Raw genomic sequence first — 27,612 nt, forward strand, 5'->3', positions numbered from 1 at the left:
CTGTCCGAATCTGTTCTCAGGATTGCTTCCTCTGGGTTCCTCAAAACAAACAAACAAACCAAACCACGCTCTCGCATGGGGTCCCGAGGCCAGAACAAACAAGATGAAGAGAAAAAGCCCTATCCTACCTTTGAGGTATCACTAGTACATCCACTACCAGGAACTAGCCCAAGAGAACTGATGATGAGAAAGCCCAGCCACCGCTGTTCAAAGCTGCAAGTGCAAAGGACCCAAACACCGTCAGCTAACGAGTGTGTGGGAACTGCGCCATACTCTGTGTGCTGGGAAGTTACTCAGTCAGGCAGAGTAAGGAAGCAGTGCAGAGCGAGTCCCGCATGAGTGAATCTGGAAGCTACAAAGTTAAGCAGGAGCCAGTTGCACATACTACATGATGCCATTTATATGGAGTGTTGGAAATAGGCAATCGAGAGGGAACTTAGATTAATGGCTGCCAAGACTCAAGGGAATGGGAATGGAAAGGGAAACCTGGTTGGTACAGAGCTTCCTTTTAAGGCAGTGAAATTTTTCTGTACTGGATGGTGGTGGCAGTGTTACAACGCTGATTATACCAGCCCCCCACAGAAGTGTGGGCTTTAAAGAAGCTAATTGTATGATGTGTGACTTATATTTATAACATGCTCTTTTTAAAAATCAACAATAATTTTAATGTAAAGTTGCTTTTTAAAAAGCTGGAATTGGCTGGGCATGGTGGCACATGTCTTTAATCTCAGCACTCAGGAAGCAGAGGCAGATGGATTGACGTGAGTTCGAGGCCAGCCTGGTCTACTAAGGGAGTCTAGGACAGCCAAGACTACACAGAGAAACCCTGTCTCAAAAAAACAAAAACTAACCAACCAACCAAACAAACAAACAAAAAAGCTGAAAGTAGCTTCAAATGTAGGGTCAGAGGAAGTGGAGTGAAGCCCCATGTCACAGCTTCTCTTTGAGTGCCTATCAAACTTTGTCACCATAGTTACCCAAATATCTTGCAAGCCCATTTCCCTCAACTACAACTCCAAAATTTATGTGGCAGTTCATCATGTAACTCTTACTTTTTCTAAAGCTGGGCTCTCCATTTATTTACTCTTTATCTTTAATTGACAGGTAATGTGGTCTGTCATGCGTAACGAGATGTTTAATATCCGTTATAGAATGGTGTCCCATCTATGTAATTGACAGATGCATGACCTCACATGGCGGTCATCGTTTTATGGTGACAGCACATGACATTCACCCGACATCTTTCAAGAATATATCATCACTAAAATTACAGTCACTTTTCTATACAGTGGGTCTCTGGAAACTTACCTACCCCCCTCTCTCTCTGATCATAATTATTTATTCCTTGGCCAGTCTCATGCCCACCCTCCTCCGGTGTCCTATCTTAGCTGTCTCATAGATAACCATTTAAGACCTCATAAGAATGAGCTTGCCTCTCTCTCTCTCTCTCTCTCTCTCTCTCTCTCTCTCTCTCTCTCTCTCTCCCCCCCCTCTCCTCTCCTCTCTCTCTCTCCCAGCTTATTTCATTTTATCATCTACAAATACATTGATTTCACCCTTTTGTGTCTGACTAGTATCCCTTTATGTATGTGTCCCTAATTTTCTGCATCTTTCATCAACTGATGGACACTTAGATTGATGCCTTGTTTTGGCTCCTGGAAAAATGCTGCAATAAATATGTCTGTTTGGTTGGTTGGTTGGTTGGTTGGTCTTTTGAGACAGGGCGCTTCTCTGTGTCACCCAGGCTGTCCTGGACTCACTTTGTAGACCAGGCTGGCCTCAACTCACAGCAATCTGCCTGCCTCTGCTTCCCAGATGCTGGGATTAAAGGTGTGTGCCAGCATGCCCAGCTTCATAAATGATTTTTTATTATAGGATGGGAGCATGTATTCTACTCATAAATCTACTCATAAAGTATGTTTATAGCCTCTGGATTCCAAATTTTAAATGCTGCATACAATATAGCAATACTGTTTGTTAAAATTCAGTGATGGTTGGAGATGTGTCTACACCCAGCTGGTCCTTTTACTATGTATAGCCTTTGATGCAGGGGGTCAACTTTTGCAGGTCATGCTCTTGGGTGTAAGATGCAGTGAATGGCTGGGGCTGCATGTCTTACAAGGTTCTTAGGATTCAGGTATGATTCTCAGCTTGTGGAGTGTGCAAAGGACACTGAACTCACTCTCACCTCTATGATGAACTAGGATGTGGAAAGGTGTAGAGTGAAAATTTTGGAATGTTGGTTTCTTTAAAAAACACGGAAATATAATTATAAGAATGTGCTTTCATTTTAATCCCAGGTGTGGGGATATGAGTCTGCTTCAGAATGTCTACAGCAGCTGACTGAGGTTTGCCTCGTGCTCTAGCCATGGCATGATTTTTTCCAGCTGCAGACAGTTTCTGCGATTGTGTGACATTTGGAATTCTGAGGACTTTTCAGAGGGTATAGAAATGCTAGGGCCCCAAGAGACGTGTTGGGTTGTTGGTTTGGTGTTGGTTGCTGTTAGTTGCTATTGGTCATGTTTGTTGAGTAGTCACAGGCAAAGAAGAAACAAGAAGAAATTAGATATCCTGATGGTAAAGATCAAACTTCCCCAAGGAACTCCATGTCCCTAATCAGCAGGAAGTAGTCTAATGATGATGTCACCCCCTTTCTGACCTCTGAGTTTATTCAGGGATCTCTTTCCTTTCCTTTCTACTCTTTTTTTTCCCCTAATCTAGTGTTAGGGGATTGAGATGGTGGAAGAAAAGGGTGAGGAAGAGTGAAAGAAAGAAGAACCCATGAGTAGCAAAAGACCAGCAACAGAGGTGCTCGTGTGTATTTCAGCAGGGTGTGTCACCCATGCTGTTGTGGTTTCGTGGGCTCTGTGAGTTCCTAGAAGTGACGGCAGAATATGAAGCGAAGGTGTCCGTGTGTGCTTCTCCAGGACAGAGTCCATGGTTTCTACCAGAGACTGCAGGGGTCTTAGGAGGCAGAGGGACCAGTGTGGTTCAGGAAAAGGGTACAGACTCTCATGATATGACCTACCTGACTGACCTTTTTTTTTTTAATGGAGTTTCTATCCACCTTCACTGTGTGACATCATGTCTTTTTTTCTTTTCTTTTCTTTATTTTGTTTTGTTTCGTTTTAGGAAATGGTGACTTTCCTGGATAAGCTGGTAAGTCATTCCTTCTCGCTGACATCTTTGGAAAGTTCTCTGTGGATCTTGGTGATGAAAAAAGAGCTGGATGCCTTGGCGAAGAGGGGCGGGTTGGCTATTGGTGACCATGAGCAGAGAGAACCAGGGAGGGGAGACATGGGCTTCAGGCAGTGTATGTGTGTGGTTGGGGGAGTTCCAAAATTAAAAATATCCAAGGGTGAGGCTGGAGCAGGTGTTTAGCTGTTCGTTCAGGAAAGTGGAGGTAAATCCCTTTGTTGGCTTCTGTCAGGGGAGAGGAACCTTGAGCACCAGGGAAAGACGTGGGAAAACGATCTCAAAGCCAGTGTTTCACAACTCATTAAAACATGAGCCCTTCTGACAAATCTCAGATCATTACGTGATGATGCCATTGCTGGCAATGTCAAACTCAGTCACGGGAATGAAAGCCAGCAGTCACAGTAATCTGCGGACTGCATGTACCATTCCCCAGACTGTTCCACCATGCCCTCTGCCTCACAGCATTAGGCTGGAATGGGATGCAAACACTGTAGGGTGGAGCCTCGCTTATGAGGTAGATATAAGATGGAGAGACGGCTGGGGTGACTGACTTCTGGCTCAACAGTAAGCACTGTACCAGAGACAGGAGTGGATGAGGGCTCTCTCCACTCCATGGCATTGGATCTGTGTGCATGTCCATGCGTGTGCATGAGTGTGTGTGTGTGTGTGTGTGTGTGTGTGTGTGTGTGTGTGTGTGCATGCACGTGTGCATAGGTGAGTGTGTGTGCATGTCCATGCATAAGTATGTGTGTGTGCGTGCACATGTGCATAGGTGAGTGTGTGTGCATGTGTGTGCGTGAGTGTGCGTGTATTAATGGAGACATCTAAGCAAGCATGACTCAGTCTTTACTTGGTGGTCTTAATGCACAACTTTTAGCTGGCTGAGAATGTTTCCAACTGGAAAGAGGGACTCATGGTTTCAGGTCAGTATGGTCACGTATCCATGCCCAGACAGATCTGATAGGACATAGACAGAAACCTGGGCCAGCTGTGCACCTGCCCCCAGGGGTGGAAGTTGAAGCCACTGGGACAGATCTATTCCCCAAAGACAACAACCATTCAGGCAGAGAAAGTCCCTAAGGGCTGAGTTGTAAGAAAATCCACCACCAGCAGAGGAGAGATCCAAGTCGGAAATATCTGCTTGGGAAGCCCAGGTTCACTGAAACCATGGGAACATTATGGCGAAGGAAGTGTCTCATGTTGAGACCCATCAGAAGGGTAGGAGCCAGGGGAACCACACAGGGCTACTCCCTGTGTGCTGGCTCAAACAGGAGGGAAGCATGGAGCCTGCTTGGACCTAGTGAAGGTACTTAGGGAGGTGACTGGCGTGGAGCACCATGGGATATGAAGGGACAGAGCATGGCAGGGACCTGGGACAAGGAGCCACCTTCAGAGTGGGTGGAGAGGCTGGAGGCACCTGAAAGGCCTCAGATGGCCAACTGGGCAGCATGGTGGAAAAGGGAAGAGAGCCTGATTTAGTCTAGGTTGGGAGACCTGCGTCACAGCTTGTGACTGTCACTTAGCATGTGTGTGCTACAAAGCGGATCACTTCCCACCTAGATAAAAGGCATTCCAGGCTACCGGAAGGACTCTAGGTGTGGATATGAGCACCTCCACCGCTCCTGGATATAGTAGGTGTTCAGGGGAGCCGTTGCCATTAGCAACAGCTTCAGAAAGGGAAGCAGAGATGGAAGGTGATTTTGGACTTCTTGTGGCTAGTTAAGAGAGAAGAGCTCCCAAAAGAGTAAGGGTAGAGTTGTAATCACGCCATGGATGATGACTTTGGAACCTGGGAAGGAAAGTTGCCATTTTTAGGAGACAAGGTGAGGTGAAACAAAAAACGATTTGAGAGAAGGGAGAGCGAAAGAGAAGGAACTCGTGCCTAGGGGTCCTGTCTTCTAAGGACATTAATTCAACGCCTAATCATTCGCAGAGACCAAGCAAGGATGAGGATGCATGGGTGGTGGAGTTAAGAGTGGTCCATGCTTTAGAGGAGTTTCTGGTGGCATCGCTGGCCTTGTCAAGGAGAGCCTTTGGCTCTTCCCTCCCCATCCCAGAAGTCCATCCTTAGCGTTTCTCTTCTTGTTCCTCCAGAGAATCCCTCAAGCTGTGTTCATTGGCCATGACTGGGCTGGTGTGCTGGTGTGGAACATGGCTTTCTTCTACCCTGAGAGAGTGAGGTAAGCAGCCAGGTGCAGTAAGGATTTACATGGCTGGACTTAGAGTCCCCAAGAACGGCTACAGGCTCCTCTGCTCTACAGCACTGCCCAGAAGACAGCTATGTAATAGGAAGGTAAGCACACTAGCGCGGACCTACTGAGTCTGACTTAATGACTGACAACAAGGCAAGTCATTCAGAGCCAGAGTGTCTTGTGGGAACTCAGTGCTAACTCTGAAGAGAGTGGATAAAGGGGCGATGAAGGGTTTACAGAGTCACCCCGTTAAACAGGAGAGTGTCACCCTAGATCAAAAGCCAGAAAAATGTGGCCTTGAAGTGGGTACTGTGGCACATGCCTGTAACATTTTACTGGCCAAAGGAGCTTTTGCCCGAATAGCATCAGACCGGAGTGAGGCATCCCAGCATGCCCTGGTCTCCAGTTCTCCCATGTTCTGCCTTGGGCTCCCTAACCCTTAGTTATGTACCTTAGTTCTGTAGTGATTGCTTCCAGTCCCTCCCAAAAAAAGGTGTGTGTGTGTGTGTATGTGTGTGTGTGTCTCTGTGTGTATGTGTGTGTGTGTGTCTGTGTGTGTGTGTGTGTGTATGTGTGTGTGTGTCTGTGTGTATGTGTGTGTGTGTGTGTGTGTGTGTGTCTGTGTGTCTGTGTGTGTGTGTGTGTGTAAGGCAGGTAGGTTGAGTGGGGGAAACCCCTATAGGCTAAGAATTGCTGTTCTAATCCCATTCTCCCTCTCACTGCCAGAGTGAGACCTCCCACCTCGGCTTCCGTTTCAACCTGAAATATGCTCAGTTGTGTCTTTTAATGTTGCTTCCTCCTGCAGGGCAGTGGCCAGCCTGAACACTCCATTCGCGCCTCCAAATCCGGATGTTTCTCCTATGAAAGCTATCAGATCTCTCCCAATTTTAAATTATCAACTGTACTTTCAAGAACCAGTAAGTGTGGGGCACCAAGAGCCACAGGGCCAATGTTGCATTGCCCTTCCCTTCCCTTCTGTTCATGTCTTTCCTCTTCCTCTCCTCTCTCCTCTTCCTTACTTTCTCTCTCCCTCTTTCAGTTTATCTCTGCCTCTTAAATATTCTGAAGCATTAGTTAGAAAAGACTTTGGAAAAAAAAAAACCCAAACAAACAAAAAATGCTGGGCATGGTAGAGCATGCTTGTAATCCCAGCACTCAAGGAGGCAGAGGCAGGAAGATCTCTGAGTTTGAAGCCAGCCTGATCTACAAAGTGAGTTCAGGACAGTCAAGGCTACACACGCACACACACACACACACACACACACACACACACACAAAAAAAAAAACAACTCTGTCTGGGGTGCAGGCTGGGGGTGGGGTAGGAAAGAAAGAAATGACTTTGCAAACAGGCTCAACCATATTGACCCCAGACCCAGTGGGTTCTTAGTGATAGGTGAATATATCTTTGTGTCAGGCTGAGGAGCCCGGGATGGTGCCTGGCTGGCGTCTGCTGCTTCTGTAAAGGTGTGGAGCAAGGGGCTGAGTGCTCACTTGAAGCTGTTGGTCTCCAGCTCTTGCTAGGGACCTTGTCCTCTGCTCAGTGACGACTGAGCCTTGTGAAGTGACACCGACATCCTAAGAGCCCGACAGCAGGCACTCAAGAGTGTTGGAAGAGTGTGGGGTTGTTCTAGGTATCAGCAAAAGTTCCACAAAGATGCCGTTCAATGGCAGCCCTGGCCTGTAGGGATCCTTGTAATGGGGTCTGACAACCCCTTTCACAGGGGCTCTCTGAGAACGCTGTGGGTCACCTGATCAGAAAGAACAAGAGTCTGTCCTCAATGCACTCTAACTACTGAACTACACAGCCCAGCAGCTGCTGAGCTGAATTACGGGAAGACTTTTTAACCATGTATGCATGTGGCTTGGCGTTCTCTCAGCAGCCACGCCTCCTTCAGGAAGCTCTGCTTCCTCCTATCACCATCAAATAGCTCCACCCCCTCGATCCCACACTGCTATGTGGGTGTGCTCCTGGCTCACCTTGCTCTTGCAGCATCTATGGATGGCCCCGGGGTACAGTAGGGCTGAGCCAATGATGTCCTCAGAAAGGAGACTCATACAGCCACATGCACAAAGCCACATGGTGACAACGGTCCTGAGCCCTTGAACCCTTGAAGAGGCCACCTTATTTGATTCTGCACATTGTGCCCATGTCAGGAAGAAGTGGGGACATTGATCATCCCCAAATGCTGAATTTGCAGTTGGAGATGTTTTATAAAGGCCATGTTGGCTTCTTAATTACGAGCTCACTCATTTATAAGATTCGATTACAATGGAGAATCGATGGACACTGTCTGCAAGGTGATGAACGCCTGGCAAGAAATAGCAACGGGCAGCCATAGCTAGGCAGTGATGGATGAGAGCCTGCCCGGCCTGTGAATCAACCTCGGACAGGATTCTTATCGAGAGCCGACATCACTCCAGCAGCAGCTGCTGTTGAGGAGCACAGGGCATAAGTCAGTGTCTGGGGCCCTGCAGAGCCCCCCACAGAGCGCTGACCTGGTGCCTAGAAGAGTAAACAGAAGCCGAGAGGTGGTGAGACTCAGAAACCAGGCAGATACAGAGTTGTGCTCAACCCACAGGGAAGTCTGCCATGCAGACAAGGAGAGGGTACAAAGGTGAAGACTGGAACAGGAGAAGGTTTAAGATGGCTTGTGTCCCTGGGTATGTGGGGAAAGGCTGCATTTGCACCATGACAAATGTTCTGGCAGCCCTGCTAGGAAGGGACAATTCCTTCTGAGCCCCCGAGCCAGCATTGAACACTGGCCTTTAGGCTCCAACACACGTGGCTCCAGCCAGCACTGGCACTCATGAACTCTGAGGTGCTTTACTCCTTTCTCTGATCTGTAGAAAGAAGAATGATTCTTCCTAAGTTAATTAATTCAAGAAATTATTATGACCGCGGTTCTCTTTAAGCAGCTGGCTCCCCAGTGATTAACACAGAGAGACTATGATTTATTATTAAGCTGTAGGCACTATCCTGAGCAGATTCTGAGCTATTCTAATCCTGGTACCTGGTACCTTTAAACCCCATAGAAAAGCCAATCACTTGCCAATCTGATGGCTCTCAGGAGGCTTCTGCTCCATCAGTCTGTCCTTACAGCCACGTGCTCAATGCCATCTTGCCTCATGGGGACCTCTCTGCCTCCCTCCCTCCCTTTCTCCCTCCCTCCCTCCTTCCCTTTCTCTCTCCCTCTCTCCCTCTCTTCCTCTCTCCCTTCTTCTTCCCTCCCTCCCTCCTTCTCCCCTGTCTTCTCCTTCCCCTTCCTTTCTCAACCTCAAGCCTGGGCACCTACAACTCCACCTCCCTCGCTTCTGCCCAACCATAGACTTCAGCATCTTTATTTGACCAATCAGGATAATTGGGGAACAGTCCCTTTTTCATCACACGGTTACAGGAGATAGTCCATCATTCATAGCAATGCCTATGGCAGAGCGGTAACCAGATCACAAGGCACTGACATTGGCATTTGAAAACACAGTTGGACCTTCCTCCAACACTTTCCTTAAGAATTTCCTGTGACACTGTGAGGTAGTTTTTGCAGTGCACAGTTCATGTTTGAGAGTGACAAAAACACCAGTGAGGTTAAGCTCAAAGATTGCTTACACTGAGGCCGTAAGCACGCAGGGGCCATTAGCTGCTCTGATGCTCTTGTTTGGGCCTTTGGGGAAAGGAGGCATCTTCATAGTGGCCTTGGAATGTTGGGGTCCTCATTGTTGCAGGGTGACATTCCTGATTCTCAGCCAAAAGGAAATCGATCCCGAGGCCCGGAGTGAGGGTCTCTTTCCTCTTTCTTACTCCTCTAAGCTTCTCTGTCTCATTCTGCCTGAGGCTGCTCCCCAGTTTCACATACACCTTGCCTGGCTTCATTCTTAATTTTTCTTCCTATAGTTGAAGCAAGGTATTAATTAATAGGTGCCCAGAAAAGCTCAATAAATGGAAAAGAGGGAAGGCAGGAGTAAGTAGAAATTATATAAGGAAGGATGTTGACTCCAGCGAGGCTTTCAAAATCTTGGGTTTTTTTGTTGTGCCCCTGTGTATCTGGTGGGGGAAACCTTTAGCCATAGGAGTGTCCTTGCTGTTGGTCCTGTTTTGTGGTGGTTTTATTCCTGAGCAGCAGCTGTAGGAAGTATATGATGCCATCAGCTGTGGGCAATGCTGGCTAGTGTTCCCTATGCCTCTGTGGCCCTTTGGCTTCTGTTCTGCGTTATGTCTAGACTTCATGTTGGGCTGAAGCTCGTTGGTGGATGGAGGAAAAGATGGCGAGTGTCTGCTAGGTGGCATGTGACCTCCGCTGCACTGGACAGCTACTATCATGAGTACCTGGGGTGCGGGTCTACTGGGGGATGTTGGTAAAGTGAAGTCTGGTTCTGTGGAGCTGCTGGGGACCTGCATTCTAAGCATCTACCCAGGGGAGGAGATCTCTGGTCCCAAATGCCAAGCCTGGAGCAGCAAGGCCCGTTATCAAGTCCCCAGTGAATTATTGAGGATTTAGCAAATGTTACAGTCTCCCGCCCACACAGCCAATTCTGTGGTAATTCCAAGATACTGAAGAACTTCTGAAAGCTACCCTAAGCATACCCAGCTGTTTTATCAGGAGCCACCTCGCTCTCATCTCATGGGCCGGCTAGCCAGCAAGCTCTAGGAATCCACTTTGCGACAGCTGGGCTTGGCAAATGTGTGCCACCTCACTCAGTTCTTCACATGGGCATTAGACATCAAACTCGGGTCCCTGTTTTTGCAGGACAAGTAGTTACCAGCTGAGCTGTCTCTCTAGCACTGAAGACAAAGCGCTTACCGTGGGATTCATGCCCTAGTACAGTAAGCCTGTGCGTCCCAGCTCTTTCCTCAGGCCAGAGTACCCTTCCTCCATCTGCACAGCCGGGTCCCACTCATCTTCTCCAGTCCGGCTCCAGTGTTCTCTCCTTCAGTAAAAACAAGCAGTTGTATTTGGGGCAATCGGGGTAAACTGTCTCTTGCTTTACAGTCCTTGCTGTTGCTGCTTTATTCTCGAGGTATTTGCCACCTGCCTAACTCCCTAAGAACTCTTTGACACCCCATGGAGTTAAACTATATTCACAAGATGAGTTAGTGACCACCATGAGTACTTCCCAAGAAATACCAAGCATAAACCGGTTGCGGAGGTGCATGTCTGTCATCCCAGCACTCAGGGAGGCAGAGGCAGAGGCAGGTGGATCTCTGTGAGTTCGAGGCCAGCCTGGTCTACAAAGCGAGTCCAGAGCAGCCAAGGCTACACAGAGAAATCCTGTTTCAAAAAAAAAAATCAAAAAGAAAAAGAAATCCCAGGGGTATTTCTGACATTTGAGTACATTTGCACGTTGCAGGGGGATCTCTGTTTTGCCATAAATATGCTCATAGTTATGTATGTTACACTTGAAAGGATGATAGACAGGAAGAGGAAGTAGAAGAGGTGTTGGGAGGTGTGTACCTCCAGGCTCCCCTCTCCCTACTTATTCCTCATGCCTGCGCCCTGGCATCCAGACCACAAGGCATCTGAAAGCCTGTCGTGGCCTATAATAGATAAGCCATGATGTGTAATAACACTCTCACGAGACCCAAGCACCTGGTAATTTATCACCCAACACCAAGGACCTGTGTCCCAGCTCCAAACAAAGGAAATGCACTGCTCTGTCCTGAGGGAGATAGCCCTGAGAGCATTCCAAAGGTCTGTAATGATTTTGGATCAAATCGAAGAAGAAGGTTGAAGTTACCACAGTCAAACGGAGAAGAGCATGGGGAAGCTGTGGGCAGAGACGTCTCACCACTTAGCTGCTCAGAGCCTGGCCACTACCTCAAATCTACAGCAGCCTCCTCGAAGTCATCCCTCATAGCAGGAACCCAGGCAACACAAAAACAGCATTATCCACAAACCCATCTCCCTGGAAGCACCCCTGTTAGCATCTTATACTTTGTTTTAACTTTTTTTTTTCCAGCATACGGCTCACAAATATAAAAATCGAGGAATGTAATTCTAACAGAACATGGGCTGGATGGGACTGAAGCCAGGGCCTCTTGGCCTCAGTCACACGAGAGAGGGCTACCGTTTGCCGGGCTCCTTGAAGGGAGCTTTACTTTTGCCTTCTTGCCTGTCTTAGGGAGTGGCCGAGGCTGAACTGGAAAAGAACATGAGTCGGACTTTCAAAAGCTTCTTCCGAGCAAATGATGAGAGGGTAAGGTGTGTGTGTGTGTGTGTGTGTGTGTGTGTGTGTGTGTGTGCGCTTTATGTTGGATTATGAGCTCATCTTATTAACGTTTGACCGGTACCAGCCTGTTTATTTGGACTCTGGACCCACTCTCTTTGGTGGTTCAACATTATTTTTCTTACATTCTGGTGGCAGTACTAACCAGGATCACTTCTTTGGTTCACACCACAAGAGTTTCCATATCGCACAAACAGTGTAAATTCAAATGCACATACCTGTGAAGGCGGCGCCCCCCCCCCCACATCCCCACCCTTTCTGTGATGGAACTGTAGGGACGCCTTTCTGTTTGCTCTTAGTAGCAAGCTGAAGTGGATAAACTTTCCATCTGCCCGTCATGGGTAGACTTTTTCACTTTACCTTTCCGTCTGTGCTTCTGCACATTTAGGAGGCCTGGGTTCAGCTTTCCTCTCTGGCCAGCCAGGGAGCCGCCCGATCTAATTCCCTGCCTTCTGTAAGTCTGAGGTCTCATCTCTTGCTCCCAGTGTCTGACAAGCCCAAGCCGTTTGCATTCACTCAGATCTGCAAAGTGCCCCAAACAGCTTGTGGATGGAAGCTGCAGCTCAGCCTCCTCTCACCCTGAGAGGCCCCTTTGCTGCCCTCCAGGCTTAGCGTGTGTGTTAAGGCATGGGCCTGTTTACTGTCTCGCTTTCTGTGATTTCAGTCAATCTTGGCTAACCGTGATCCAATAATATCAAAGGGCAAAGTCTACAGATGAAGTATAAGTCGTAAGTTGTGTGCCACCCTGAGAAGTGTAACACAGTCGTATGTCATCTGCTCTGTGTTGACACAAGTGGGAGCTATCTATTGCAATGTTGCTGTGATTATTCTATTTTATTATGGGATGTCAGATCTGGTTATCTCATGGCAGTGCCTTATCGATGAATCAAACACCATAGGTGTCATGCCCAGGGCACGCATGGAGCACACAATGCCCAGTGTTCTGCGTTATCCCTGGTGTCTGGCTTCCATCCCCTGTATGTTTTAGCACATCGGCCCCAGATGAAAGAGTTCTCCTGTGGTCCTCATGCACGTGAGCTCTGCTGTGATGTGAGTTACAATCTTCTTACTTTGCCTCACTCACAACGTCCTCCCTCCCTTCTCTTCCCTCAGGGTTTCCTCAATTTGCACAAAGCCACTGAACTGGGTAAGAGGTATCCCTGGGAGGGAGTGGGCAGCAGGGCCACGTCAGCAGAGGGCTAGTGGATTCCTGTCCCTTTTGCCCCAGAAGAAACCCTAAGCTTGCCTTGCCGTCCTGAGCTTTGACTTGGCCAAAAAGGTCTCCTAATGATGAATGGTACTAACCTAAGTACCCACTACACTACGGAGCTGAGTGTCAAAGTCCTAAGATGTTTTGAGGACCTGGGGACAGTATCTGGGCCGACCACATCCCAGGATGGAGAGGTAGTTGCTGCAGTCACCGGTGTATGCAGTGCAGGTTGCACTAGACCCCACCTAAATTTCTGCTGGTCCTTCCGCCCCGAGGTCCTGTTCTGATCACTCCTTTTCCCCTCATGAGGACCGTCATGGTCACCCTGCTGAGTGGGATTTAACTGAAATCAGATTTGGGCTCATGTCCTCAGCCACCCCCCACCCCACCCCCGGCATCCAGCACTCACCCCACAAATGCCTGTTTCACCTCTAGCACTGCCCCCTAGCCATTGCTCATTTGTATCTAAGTAGTGATGGTCACTGATGCTCCTGATGCTGTTGCTATGACCTCTTGATTATAAAGAGGAAGTGGGTCTCAGAAGGTTGGCCTGTGTCAAGAGGCCGAGCTGGGACCTGACCTTAGAGGTCCTCTCCTCTGACGAGAACTGCTTCCTTGCCTCCCTTCTTTTCAGTCCCTTGCTAGTTTGTCGGTTCCATGTTCTGAGCACCTGGCTAGGGAGGCCTGGGCTGGGGTGCTGCCAACAGAGAGCTCAGGGGTGTGCAGGGAGACAGATCAGCACTAAAGAAGCCAGACTTGCAGGTTGAGGTTGCGGGGTGGGGGTTGCTTAGGTGGGACCAGGTGCACGTTGGGGTCAGGGGTTGGTGCTCAGGTGGGATCAAGGCCCAGCGGGGCGGGAGCACCAGTGTGATCTACTTACTCCTTTGACTGACGTTTAGCATCAAAGCCTGGAGTGACTGTGTCTTTAACTCCTAGGGTTGTAGAGTGAAGTGATATGTTTGTCCCTGAGGTGCCTTTAAGGGCACTTCCAGGACAGTGCGAACCTCTGAAGACAACATGGCATTCTATAATGAGAATGAGGATCCCAACCCCGAGAAAGTCAGTGAAGACAGAGCAGATGGACAGGCACAGCGGCACATGAGGCTTTCACTCCACGTTCAGATGGGGCGGTATCCACTGGGAATGGCAGCTTTAGAGCCATTTGGCCTGCAGCAGGAGGACACGGGTGTCTTTTTGCAGGGGGAGTCCTTGTGAACACTCCAGAAAATCCGAGCCTCAGCAAGATTACTACTGAGGAGGAAATTGAGTTTTATGTACAGCAGTTCAAGAAGACTGGCTTCAGGTAAGCAGAAGGGGACCCCAGACAGGGTGGAAGGGTACTCAGCTATTGGAAGATGGGGGCAGTTGCTCCCACCACAGCCTCTGTGAGCATCATAGGGACCTGTCTGTAACTGAATACCCCTGTGCCACTACCTGTGGTGAGCAGCTTCCTTTTGGGTAATCTAGCTTGTTCTTTGGGGGTGCCCAAAAGGCAGGGGTTTTTCATCGATTTGCAGCCATAGCTCCTCCAAGAACTGAGACATGATTTCATTCTGTCTTCAGAAAAGCAAAAACCATGTGACCCCAAATGCACATGCATGGTGGTGCCTTTGCGCTACCTCCCATCCTCTATAGCCCTTCTCACTGAGTTTCCTGGGGCAGGAACATGGCTTCCGGGTGGGGATGGGCTGTCCCAAGCTCCCACTCTCTGGTACATACCTTGAACGTGAGGATAACCTATAGGATCAGCTTCTGTTGGCCCCCAAGTCCCCTCAGAGGCACCAGCCTGGTGGCAGAGAGTTCCTGTACTCAGCCTCGCTGAGGAGGCAGCGGATGTGAAGAGGCAGCCTGTGTCTGGGGACCCCACTCTTGTGTCCTGCAGCAAAACTGTCCCTGGCATAGCTGTCTCTGGGTAGCGTGGGTCACTGTGAGCCACTCCTGGAAGTTCACCTGCGTTACTGTCTGATCCTCTCCGCAGAGGTCCTCTGAACTGGTATCGGAACACAGAAAGAAACTGGAGGTGGAACTGTAAGGGACTGGGACGGAAGGTGAGCACTGTGGCCTCCTGCTGTGCACACACACACACACACACACACACACATACACACTCAAATATACATCGCACACATAGACACCAGACACATACATATGCAACACACACCACAGACACACAGCCACCAGACACAAACACATGCACACACACATATGTAACAACACACACACACACACACAGGATCACAGAGCTGCCTTTAAGGCCCTGTTACTCCCACCTGACAAGACCCGGGTCCTGCACTGGGGCCTTGGCTTTTTCCTTTCCTCTGGGCTTCGGGTGGGCTCCACTAATGGCTTCCTGTTAGAGCCTCTTGCTGGTGAGACCCCTGGAATAGTTTCTGGTGCTCAGGATGAGCAAGGCCCTGGCCAGGCAATGACAGCATTATGTGGGATGTGTGAGTCTCCTAGTGGGACCCTGCTTGGCCAGGGTCACTTGTAGGGATGGTATGGACAATGGCACCAAACCACAGAGGCATGCTGGGTTCTTAAACAGAGGTGGCTTTTGCCTCTGATTGTGTCACATTTTGGTTTTGTCTCGAATCGCAATTTCCTCATCAGTCTGCCGGATGATGGTTTTTTGTTTGGTTGTTTGGTTGTTTGGTTGGTTTTTTGAGACAGAGTTTCTTTGTGTAGTCTTGGCTGTCCTAGACTCACTTTGTAGACCAAGCTGGCCTCGAACTCATAGCAATCCACCTGTCTCTGCCTCCTGAGTGCTAGGATTAAAGGCGTGTGCCACCACGCCTGGCTCAGATGATGGTTTTTAAATCTCTGAGTCTATAAAGAGAATAATTCTACATCCTAAATGCTAAAAAATCAAAACTTGTACTTTTTTAAAGCTAGCATAGCAGTTTAGGAGCCAGACTTTCATCAGCTCCTTTGGGAACCCAGTTACCTCCTTTTTCACTACATATAATGGAGTACTTACAAACAGGCTTGGTCTGATCCCTGTGTGACACTTGGAAGATCACTTTGCAGGGCTGATGCTCTGTTGCCTTTTCTGCAGTGAAGAAATAGCAAGACCAGTGCCTGCCTCAGAGAGCTGTGCAATCGAGAAACAGTTCCATGTGCCAACAGCTTTGAGAGAGGGTCCTGGTACAAAGTAGTTCTTCGGCTGATGCTCACCTGTCACTGACACATGTGGCCACACGGCAGCTCTATAGAGCAGAGGGGTCAAGGTGTGGAGGGAAATAAGGGGACACTGTAGGGTAGACAGGATGGTGCATCAAAGGCACTTTTGAACATGACAGGTCACTGAGGAAGGGTGACAAGAAGCAAGGTGTCCTGCAGAGTCTGCAGCCAGGTCAGCCTAAGGCTGCAAGAAATATCAGGCACATGGGGCATGTGTGTAATCCCAGATACTTCAGAGACTGAGGCAGGAGGATCACTACTCTGCAAGACCCCGACTCAGACGAAAGTTAAGGGGTGAAGGCCTCAGCTCCATGTAGAGCACTTGTCTAGCATGTGAGGCTCTGGCTTCCACCCTTAGCACTGAAAGAAAAAAGATGGGGGCACAGGGAGTAGAAAACAAAAACAGTGGAGTGAGAAGAGAGTCTGTGAGGCATTCTCCAGATCTCAGCATCCCTGGAGTCCCCTTCATCTGTCACCACATGGGAAGGGAGTCATTTTTATCCTCTCTGGTAGCACACAGGTTACTGTCATGCTGTTGAATCTTGGCTTCTCTTTTTTAAAAAGTATTTGTTTTGTCTCTATGTGCAACAAATGTATGCAATACCGGCAGAGGCCAGAAGAGGGCGTCAGATCAACTGGAAATGGAGTTACAGATGGTTGCCAGCACCATGTGGGTGCTGGGAACCAAGCCCAGGTCTTTGGAATAGAACCTGGAGCTTCCACAAGAACAGAGAATGCTTTTAACTACTAAGCCATCTCTGCAGCTCCTGGCGTCTCTTCTTAAATCAAGAGGAGTCTTGTCCTTTATTTAAGAATACCTATCTTGGGCTGGAGAGATGGCTCAGAGGTTAAGAGCACTCACTGACTGTTCTTCCAGAGGTCCTGAGTTAAATTCCCAGCAACCACATGGTGGCTCATAACCATCTATTATGTTATCTGATGCCCTCTTCTGGCCTGAAGGTGTACATGCAAACAGAGTACTGTATACATAATAAGTAAATAAATACATCTTTTTTTTTTTTAAAGCTATCTTTCTTCCTGGTGCCATTTAATTGGTTCTATGAGCTAATTGAAATACATACGAGGTCAGCTCCCCGCACCCTTCTAACACACACACACACACACACACACACACACACACACACACACACACACACTAATTGAAATACATACGAGGTCAGCTCCCCGCACCCTTCTAACACACACACACACACACACACACACACACACACACACACACACACACACACCTGTATTGTTAGATCCAAATTCTGATGAACCCTCCCTGAAAAGCTTGGTGGAAGCAGAGCCAGGGCGGTAGGGGTGAGGGCTGTTAATGGCAGATGCCCAAGATATCCTTCCCTGAGCACCGATGGTGTCAGGGCGGCCAAGTGCCAGCTTCACTTATTACCTGTTTCCTTCAGATCATGGTCCCAGCCCTGATGGTCACAGCTGAGAAGGACTTCGTACTCCGCCCTGAACTGACCAAGAACATGGAAAACTGGGTAAGGGAAGAGCCCTGCACAGTGGGTATCAGAGGGTCCATAGAAGAGAGCACTGGTGCCCAGAAGGGAAGCAGCAGAGGCAGTCATCCCCACAAGGCTGGATGGGGCTCAGCTCATGCTCTGCCCTGACCCAGCTGCATTGCTGACGTCACAGACTTCTCCCAGGACATTCTGATAAGGTCTCTCTCTCTCTCTCTCTCTCTCTCTCTCTCTCTCTCTCTCTCTCTCTCTCTCTCTCTCTCTCTCTTCCTTTCCTCATTCCTGTCCTGAACCACACAAGGGTCCTCCAAAGGTGATCTATGGGGATCATGGGAGAAAGGGTCCTCTCCCAGAAGCCTCTGCTCTGCATTGCCCCAACCCAGAACCAGCCCTATGAACGTTCTACTGCTGATCTGCCTTGCGTGGGGTTTTCTTTCAGATCCCTTACCTGAAACGGGGACACATCAAGGACTGTGCTCACTGGACACAGATAGAGAAGTAAGGAAGGCTGGGGTCCCTCCGGGTGAGGAGAGCGCGATTCCCTGGTCACCTGACCTATGAGTTCTGCAGGCTTAATCCTGCCCAGCTCAGGTCTGCCAGGTCTCCTCAGTCTGCCTTGATGAGGACAGTTGGCTTCCTGTTTGACCTTCCCTTTGTTGCCCTTCCAGACCAGCTGAAGTGAACCAGATTCTCATCAAGTGGCTGGAGACTGAATTCAAGAACCCATCAGTCACCTCCAAGATTTAGCCAGTGTAATGTCATCTGCTGGGGACACATTTTAGCTTCTGGACACGACCTTTATCCAGAGCCAGCAGCATCCTTCTTTTGCCAGCCAGTGATTTTCTCGAAATGAAAGTGATCAGATGTGATGTAATTTTTGGTCCAGGAGATGCTTTGAGGATGACCACACCATCAGGTGAAAGCTCGCACCCTGACTGGAAGGTGTGGGGGCAGCCCAGTTTGTACCTTTGCAGCCAAAACCCCACACCTGCTCACTTTGAAGCAGCTGATCCGAGATTAGGGACCTTTGTTCAATAAAGCTAAGACCTTGATGCTTCAGTTCTCTGGGCTCTTGGGGAGCCAGGCAACTGTTTGGAGGGGGCACTGCTTTCTGAGGGGTCGGAAGTGTCACATGGGCCTCCAGGGTGCTGTGTGACCTGGACCAGCTCTCTCCAAGAAGCCTTCCTGAAGGATGCTGTGGGTGGTCCGTATCTTTGTTTCTGAGCAGCATGGACTCAGGTACCAATGCAGACTGTATTTGAAACTTGCTGTGGAGTCAGAGGAAGTGCGTTTCAGCCATCACTGCCAGGCTTGAGCTGATGTAGCTGTGTGCCTCCCCTGCCCCCACACCCTACCTCCTTTCCCTTGTCACATCTAGGGAGACTCTGGGTCTCAGTCTTCTGCAGTTGTCTGCCCTCTGTCCTGCTCTGGGCACCAGAGTCTCATAGAAGCAGCCTCCTAACTGCGCATATCACCCGTTGGATGCTCAAAGCTTCACCCAGGATAAGATCCATGCTCTGAGACCCACCCAGCCTGGCCCCATCACCCCTGTGACTCCCACTAACAGCCTCTCTCCAGCATTTTATCCTGATTCTTGTACTCACGCCAGACAGGCTCTCCTGACGCTGTGCCCAAGCTGCACGTTCCTCTCCTATGGAACCTCCCAGCGGCCTTGTCCACCAAGCCCCAATCTGGATGGTGTGTCCTCCCTCCTTGCTGCCCCAGCTGGGTATCTTCACATACATGCAAATGCACATACACCCTCATTGCAGGTGGAGTCCCTCATCCTCATAACCTATCCGGTGTAGTTTGACCAGGTGGGGGAACCTCCACCTTTGGTTCTGATGACTGAGCTCTTTGTATTGAGAATCTGCTTCCTAAACCTGGAACCAGACCAGCCAGTACAGACGTCTGATCTGCTCCTTAATTGCTGTGGTCGTGAGAAAGGGTTCCTGTGCCTCGGTTTCCCTCAGCTTTAAGGAAAATATCAGTGGTAACTAACACTCAGGTGGTGGTAGTCAATGTGTGATACATTTATCTATATAGCTACATATATATATGTGTGTATATATATATATGATATAGTCTATGATACATACACATATATAGCTCTAGACTGGGAGCCACATGGAGGGGCAGCTATAGATAGGTGGTTGTGACAAGGCCCTAGAGGGCTTTAGACTCCTGTGACACCAGGGTCCCCTTCACCTTTTTAGACCTTAGAATTGAAGGGCTTCTTTGCCAGACAAACATGTGACCTGGTGGAATGCCTCTATGAGGCAGAAAACAGCATTTTCCTAGGTAGATATGTGCAAGCTCCTCTGTAAGGAAGATGTGTCTGAGAAGCCCCACCCCCACCCCAAACCCAACAGAATGCTGCAGACAGTCCTGAGCCCAGTGGATTGGGCCCATAGCATTGCAAAAACAAGAGCTCACAACCAGCCCTTTGAGGTTGAAGGTCATAAGTGCTTCTGGATGGGCAAAGGTCTCTAGGTTATGCAAGAAAAGAAATACCATCATGTCCAGATGGTCAGTGCTGGGGAACTTTGGGCCAGAGTTAAATTGCTTTGGCAGTCAAGGGGTTAACTGGGGCAGAGAGTTATTCAGGTGCCTTTTTAAAGTAGATGTGCTTGGAGTCCTTCCAAGTCATTTTATATGAGCAATAGTCTTATTTCATTCTTTTTTTTAAATGGTCTTTATTTTTTTTAAAGATTTATTTATTATATATACAGTGCACATTAGATCTCATTATAGATGGTTGTGAGCCACCATGCGGTTGCTGGGAATTGAACTCAGGACCTCTGGAAGAACAGACAGTGCTCTTAACTGCTAAGCCATCTCTCCAGGTAAATCAGTCCAAAAAACATGTGAAAAGGTCAAAACATAACAAGATGCATTTCAGGGCCACGAGTTTGCTTCAGTACTTTAACTCAGAACGTGGACTGAAAACGAACAAAGTCTTGTGGCCAGTGTATTTGTGCAGAAAAGGGATTTCTGTAAATTGAATATCCATGATAAAATTCATATGAAAACCCCATCAGGCCAAAATAAAACAAAACTTCTGATCATGACTAGTGGTAACAAAAAGCTACTGAAGGCAAAGAGTATACACAGATTTTTACAGTCATTACTTCCAATAAAGGGGTCCTATCTAGAATGTATTCTCAGGTTCATATATAGAGATTACCATATATATTGTTGTCCATCAACGCGGAAAAGCATATGAAATGCTAAAGTTCATTAGCCACCAGGAAAAACAAATTCAAACCGAAATAAACAAAATCGAGAAAGTGAGGGCAGACATTTGTCCTAGGTCCGTTCCGTTGCAGTGACAAACACCATGGCCAAAAGGAACTTAGAGGAGGAGAGATTTGGCTTACATTTCCAGGTCACAGTTCATCAAGGGACGTCAGGCAGGAGCTCAATTAGACACATGAAACAGAAATCAGGAAGGAATGCGGCTTGCTGGCTCAATCCCAAACTCGTGTTTAGCCAACTTACTATATAGCTCAGGACCACTAGCCCAGGGAATGGTGCCCCTCACAGTGGGCTGTGCCCTCCCACATCAATGAACAATCAAGAAAATCCACCCCACTCCCACCCCCTGCCAGACAGCCCCACAGGCCGATGGGACCTCAGCAATAGTTTAGACACCCTTCTTGGTGACTCTAGGCTGTGTCAAGTTGACAGCGCTGACGGGAATGGTGCGGACAGAGAATGGAGAGTCTTCATACGCTTCTGGTGGGGATGGAAATTAGTAGCACAGTCTTGATGGACCCTTCAGAAGTATTTGCAAGACGTACTCTTCAATCTGGCAACGTCGCTCTGGGAATCAACTGAGTATTAAACCAAAGCCACACACAGGGATGTTTCTAGACAAATCCCAAACACACGGGGATATAGTTAATGTGCACTACGCAGCAGTGGGAACTGCTGCTGTGGGTGGATCCACCCAGGGACCTACAAGTGAAGGGATACAGAGTTCCACCGTCTCAGGGAAAAGTTCAAGGTAGACAAACCTAGTCTGTGAGGATTGTCAGGGAACAAGCTGGAGGCTTGGTGGTCTGTCTTAGCAGCTGATCTGGGTCATAGTTCCACCTACGATTGCCGCCATCTGTATACATGTAAAGTACTGTTAGATATCAGAGCATAGTATTGCTATTAAGAATTAAAAGTTCAGCCAGATCTGCTGGGCCTTGATGATCTTCTTGTGGGGGCTCCTGGACCTTCTAGGTCCTTCTATCTCCCCATTCTTCCATTCCCCTCTCACCTGGAGACCAATTGCGTGGGGTGGGGGGTGCACAAACTGCTGTACCAACCAAGGACAATGCATGCAGTAAACCTAAACCCTTTGGTTAGATCCAGCCAATGGACAAGGCATTTTCCACGTTTGTCGGGAGAACAGGAACTGACTGGGACATGGGCTCTGGCGCCCCCTATCTGACCACTTCCCCTTGGTGGGGAGGCCTGGCAGCACTCAGAGGAAAAGGAAGCAGGCTATCAGGATGAGACCTGATAGGCTGTGGTCATATGGTGGGGGAGGAGGTCACCTTCTGTCAGAGGTCTAGGGGAGGCGAATAGGGCGAAAGAGGGAGGAGTGGGCGGGGGGGGGGGCTGGGGGTTGGAAGATACAAGTGAGGGGATAACAATTGACACTTAATCTGAATAAATTTTTTTTTAATTGGGTCGGGCGCGGTGGCGCAGGCCTATAATCCCAGCCCAGCACTCACTCGAGGAGATAGAGGCAGGCGGGTCTCTGTGAATTCGAAGACAGCCTGGTCTACAAAGCAAGTCCAGGACAGCCAAGGCTACACAAAGAAACCCTGTCTTGAAAAGAAAAAAAACAAAACAAAACAAAATTACAAGTCCACATAAATTTATATGAACCTTCCTGCTGCTTCTCGGCTGTTCCGTGGATTCTGTCTCTCCTTAGTGAGTTTTGCCTCCCTCAACCGCCCATCCCTTTCCCCCCTTTAGTCTCAGATAAAATCCAAACCCAATAAAACCCTGCCAACTTTCATGGAGCGACACACAAGCCTCCCAGCACAGAGCTGTGCTGCCCACAAGCCCTCACCTCGCGCTCCCAACTGCCCTGTAGCGGGCCAACTGCCATTCCCGGGGCTGGGGTCCAGGGCGCCAGGCCATGTGGCTCATCTTCATTCTGCTGAGTGGGCTGACTGGACTTGGCGGGCTTATCGAGCCCCAAACAGAAGGCGGTGAGTAACAAGCCGTCCCGGGGCCTTTGGGTGTCAGCTCTGCTCGCCTTTCCCTCCAGACTGCCTTGTGCATCCCAGGTTCACACCTGTACATCCTGGGATTGCACCTGCACAAGTCCGGGCCACCAACTCGCTACTGCTGAAATGGGAAAGCGTGGGGCTTTCCCACAGGCCTAAGGACCCCTAAGTAATAAACTGGGGGATGGGTGGTCCCAGGCTTGGCTCCGATGAACTTCCGGTTCTAGAACCAGTTTCAGGTTGAGCACGTTTCATGGGATAAGGATGAAGATGCACAAGGAGTGTGGCTCTGAGAAATACTTTTTGCATCTTTGCAGCTCACAAGAGATTACAAGTGCACGTCACAGTGCCAGAGAAAATCCGGTCCGTCTCACGCGAAGGCTACGAATCACAGGTAAGTAACTACCAATTTGCTTATGACTTAGAAGTCACGCAAATATTTTCTGGTCGAGAAGTTACCTTGATATTTCTCATCTGTGCTTACTCACTAGATTTTATATTTATATTCTGTTTTTGTTGGTTTGGTTTGGTTTTGGTTTTGGTTTTTGGTTTCTGGCCAAAATTAACAATGCTTAGAGAAAACATTGCTGTAACGCCGGGTTTTCCAACCCCAGAGGTCCTTCAGTAGTTTTGAATACCCACATATCGACCTGATCCACTGAAGGCTCTCTCCCCATCCACCTACCCTTGTATGGTTGGAGGACTATTTTGGTGAGAAGTGATAATTGCCATTTGATACCATGATGTGTTTAGAATTTATTTTATTTTATTTTTTTACTTTTCAAGTATGTTCCTCATTAAGATTCTTTTTTTCAAAGCCATAAGGTGGTGGTGCATGCCTTTATCACAGCACTCAGGAGGCAGAGGCAGATGGATCTCTGTGAATTCGAGGCCAGCCTGGACTACAGCAGGACAGCCAAGGCTACACAGAGGAACCCTGTCTTGAAAAATTAAACCAAAACCAAAGAGAGAGCTCATTCTTTTTTTCTTTCTTTCTTTCTTTCTTTCTTTCTTTCTTTCTTTCTTTTTGGTTTTTTGAGACAGAGTTTTCTCTCTGCTATCTTAGCTGTCCTGTAGACCAGGCTGGCCTTGAACTCACAGGGATCCCCCTGCCTCTGCCTCCCAAGTGCTGGAATTAAAGGCGTGCACCACTATGCCCTGCTCATTCTTATTAAGCTGTTTCTGCTTCTCTTTAGCATTATTGTCCTTTGCTTAGTTTGTTTGTTTGTTTTGTATATTTGTGTTACTTAAAGTAGCAAACCCTTGTACCCGGTCATTAAATGCTTGAGTTTCCTTGGTGTTTCTCCATGTACAGCGCTAAAAGCCAGAGCTTGTAAACTTTTATCCATCTTTTTAGAATGTGTGTGTGTTTTTGAAACCTTAATCACTAAGTTAAAGGGGACATTTTTAAAAAGTGGTTGTGTTCTTTTTAATTGGGAAACAAGGATCCTCCTTGGAGGGGAATGGTTTTCAGAGAGCTCCACAGGATTGATTTGCAACGGCCGAGTAGAAAAGTGCAAAAATCAATTCTCTTAACTGTAAAATTTGGGGCTGAAATTGTCTCTTTTGTTAACACCTACATGCCTGTTAGCCTGTAAGTAGCCTGCTGGCTCCCTTGAACCAATGAGAAGACGGCTGTAGTTACTGACTCAAGGCCCACAGCACACACTTATAATTAGTGGAGAACACTAATTCTTTTTTTATTATTATTAATTTATTCAGATTACATCTCAGTTTTTATCCCCTTGCTTGTCTCCTTCCGTTCCTCCCTCCTTCTTTCACTCTATTCCCCTCCCCTAGGACTGTGACTGAAGGGGACCTCCTCCCCCACCATATGGTCACAGCCTATCAAGTCTTATCTTGGTAGCCTGCTTATCCTTTCTCTGAGTGTCACCAGGCCTCCCTACCAAGGGGAAGACCCAGGGGGCTCTGCTCAAGCTACTGCACCAGCCAAGGACAATACACGCAGTAAATATTGAATCTCTATATTCTAGCCAAGGGACAGGACATTATCCACAGTTGTGTGGAGAGCGGGGACTGACTCTGACACGAGCTCTGATGCCCCATAGTTGAGAACACAGATGCTAAGAGGACAATATTTAAAGTGTAAGTGGGCAGAACTCACAGAGGAGTAAAACACCAAGTACAAGGGTCAAAGTCGGGGATCCGCAGAGGGCAAATGGCTGGTGGAAAGGGGGAGAGAAGGAAAACCCAGCTAGAGTAACAGGAAGCTCTGAGGGGAGAGGGTACGGCACACTTTTTTATTAATTGAGACATCATTTTTAAAATGGAGTCCTTGGATCAGGTTTGCAAACTGACAGCAGGGGTGGGGTGGGGGACCTAACTCTTTGACACACCTGAATACCAAGGGAAGAAGATGTCTTAAAGACAGAATAACACAAGGGTTGGAGAGATGGCAGAGTGGTTAGGAGCGCTTGCTCGGCCTTGAGGACCCGAGCCATGGGCCAGGGCATGCAACAATGCTTACTGTGTCTGAGGCCAGGTTTTAAGCAAGTAGACAATGCACTTAAGGAGGAATAACATTTATGCAAGTCAAAAAGCATGCAAAGCAAACCACTGTTTAAATAAATATTCACAAAATAGCAAGCATAAGGCTTTGGATGCTGGACAGCTGAGCTGTCAGGAAGGGCTGTGCGCTACTGGGTGGGCATGACACTGCTTTCAGTTAGGATTATAATTGGTGCCTTGGAGTTTTACCTACTGTAAAATCTAGTATAGCTTATGTACCTGACAATTAAGAACTAGAAGCAAAGCAGCTTACAGAGAAGTCAAAATGTCCCGTAACAATGACATAAAGTTGAACTGTTGGAAGTATCTAGAAAGACGCAAAGCTGCCTACTGTTAATTTTCTGTTCACCATTGTCCTGAAAGTCCTTACTACCCCATGCAAGAAGGAAAGAAGGCGACAGAAAGGATAGACAGGCCTAAGAACTGGAAAGGGAAAAAAAAAGCCTGTCATTATTTATAGATGAGACAATTATAAACAAATTAAAATCTGAAATAAGTCAGAACAAAACCCAACAGCAAAAACTGTATAGGCGTGATTGAACGGCAAGAATGCACCCTGTTTTTATTTTGGCAAAGGAAAAAGTGTAAAGCAGAGTTTGTAGAAAGGGTTTGACTTACACTACGTAAAAACCTAGTTGCAAGGAAATCTCACAGATGTGGAATCTTCTAACCAAAGACAAGCAAATGAAAACAGAGGAAACCAAGATCTTAATATGCTGAGCTATGTTGTTATTCACATGCTTGTAGAGTAAAAGGTGCCAGGTCTCTGCCGACACACAGAGCGCAGGGCGGGGTGCGGGGACGGTTAGCTGTTAGCTGCAGGCGGCATCTCTATGCCTTCATATTGCCATAGTACTTAGTGAGCTCTGCACCCAAGCCATGAGCAAATTCTACAAAACCCACAAATACCACACACCCCTCTGTATGCTGAATTTTTATGACGCAATTTTGCTATTGTCTGCCCAGAGATGGATCACTATAAAATAGTGATCTCAGTCTTTGGCAAGCTAACACAGTTACTGGATAAAAAGTAATCCATTCTTTAGAAAATTCTATCTAAAATTTATTTATGGCATTAATATGATTTGGGGGTGCAGCGTTTGTGTAAAATAAATGTTTTCCTTAATAACCCCCCGCCCCACCCTATTTCCTATTTGTTTTTTAAAAATCTATTCTCCTTCCAGGTGGTCTACAATATCAAAATTGAGGGGAAAACATACACTCTGAACCTAATGCAAAAGTAGGTGACTGTCATATCTTGTCAACTATCTTCATTTCACTGTCACTGTTGTTGGTAATTACCTGACGTGTGATGATTTTACATTTGAGAATTTTCTAGTTATGGGCTGTTCTTTTTTTTTTTTTTTTCCTTTTGTTTTTCTTTTGAGAGAGACTCTTTCCCTGTAGACCAGGCTGGCCTAATACCCATTACTCCTCCCTCAGGCTCCCAAGTGCTGGGGTGACGGGCACATGCAACTGTTCCTTGGTTTGTGTTTCGTTTTTCCCCCAGCTTTGTGTTTCAAAGACTATGACATCTCTGTAACAAACTCGTAGGCCTTGCGCTTCTGGGGGCAGGGGTGGGGGTGGGGATGGAGGATGCTGGGGTGGGGGGACAAAGGGGGCACTGAAGCCATAGGCAGCCAGCAGCAGCGCAGGTCTACTCCCAGCCCGTCCTGACCACCAGCGTATGACTATAAGCAAACTAGCACTGTTGCCACGCTTGCTGAAATTTGTGTAGAGCTGGCACAAAGTGACCCCCTCCCTCCCCCCCCCCCCTGAAGCCCCCAGGGCTTTGTTCTCACCCCGCCAGCCTCTCCAAGATGCTGTTGGGCAGCGCATGCTGCCTTTGGCTTGACAAGAATTTGAGTGGCTGGCTCATCCCTTTGCTCACTGAATCTGCTCTGCACTCACTGACCTATCCCTTGTGTTTATCCGCCCCCCACCTCTCCCACTGTGCTTCTTGACCCTACGCTGTGTGCCTGTGTGCGTGGTGACTCCCTCAGACCTGAACGTTCCTTTTACCGATTCATTTGGTCTAGTTTTAAAGATTGTTTCCTATGAGCATATGACGATTTTTCATGTTTAAACTTCTGTAGAAATGCACACCTCAGTTGTCTGCAAACGTCTCTCGTGGCTCCTCTTACTGCCCTTTAATTTTTTTTTAAGTTTTCAAAAAGATTTTGCATTTGTGCCTTTGTTCTCTCTCTCTCTCTCTCTCTCTCTCTCTCTCTCTCTCTCTCTCTCTCTCTCTCTCTCTGTGTGTGTGTGTGTGTGTGTGTGTGTGTGTGGACACTATGTGCACAGTCCTTGCAGAGAGCAAGCGAGGTCATCAGAACCCCCAAAATTGGAGTTGCAGAGGAATGTGA

General features: G+C 48.0%; 2 protein-coding genes and 1 long non-coding RNA gene across 3 annotated transcripts in view; 2 read left to right on the forward strand and 1 right to left on the reverse strand.

Moving 5' to 3' along the window:
- Positions 1-18,542, forward strand: part of EPHX2 (epoxide hydrolase 2) — a 37,300-nt gene extending 18,758 nt beyond the window's left edge. The window contains exons 10-19 of the mRNA XM_084767570.1: positions 3,133-3,159; positions 5,293-5,378; positions 6,196-6,307; positions 11,505-11,579; positions 12,723-12,756; positions 14,020-14,122; positions 14,798-14,867; positions 17,424-17,504; positions 17,923-17,981; positions 18,152-18,542. Of these exons, the coding sequence (XP_084623696.1) occupies positions 3,133-3,159; positions 5,293-5,378; positions 6,196-6,307; positions 11,505-11,579; positions 12,723-12,756; positions 14,020-14,122; positions 14,798-14,867; positions 17,424-17,504; positions 17,923-17,981; positions 18,152-18,230 (726 nt within the window). The 3' untranslated portion in view covers positions 18,231-18,542. The remainder of the gene's footprint in view (positions 1-3,132; positions 3,160-5,292; positions 5,379-6,195; positions 6,308-11,504; positions 11,580-12,722; positions 12,757-14,019; positions 14,123-14,797; positions 14,868-17,423; positions 17,505-17,922; positions 17,982-18,151) is intronic.
- An 86-nt stretch (positions 18,543-18,628) lies between these two features.
- On the reverse strand, positions 18,629-22,409 carry LOC311589261. The gene is made up of 3 exons (XR_014776474.1): positions 22,214-22,409; positions 21,503-21,597; positions 18,629-21,308 (listed from the first exon to the last, which is right to left on the reverse strand). It is a non-coding gene; the product is annotated as an uncharacterized lncRNA (long non-coding RNA).
- Positions 22,410-22,542: 133 nt separating this feature from the next.
- Positions 22,543-27,612, forward strand: part of ADAM2 (ADAM metallopeptidase domain 2) — a 47,261-nt gene continuing 42,191 nt past the window's right edge. Inside the window, exons 1-3 of the mRNA XM_084767568.1 lie at positions 22,543-22,699; positions 23,035-23,111; positions 26,431-26,486. Of these exons, the coding sequence (XP_084623694.1) occupies positions 22,627-22,699; positions 23,035-23,111; positions 26,431-26,486 (206 nt within the window). The 5' untranslated portion in view covers positions 22,543-22,626. The remainder of the gene's footprint in view (positions 22,700-23,034; positions 23,112-26,430; positions 26,487-27,612) is intronic.

This window comes from Acomys minous, assembly GCF_964271855.1.
Source record: "Acomys minous genome assembly, chromosome: 18".
Lineage (NCBI taxonomy): Eukaryota > Metazoa > Chordata > Mammalia > Rodentia > Muridae > Acomys > Acomys minous.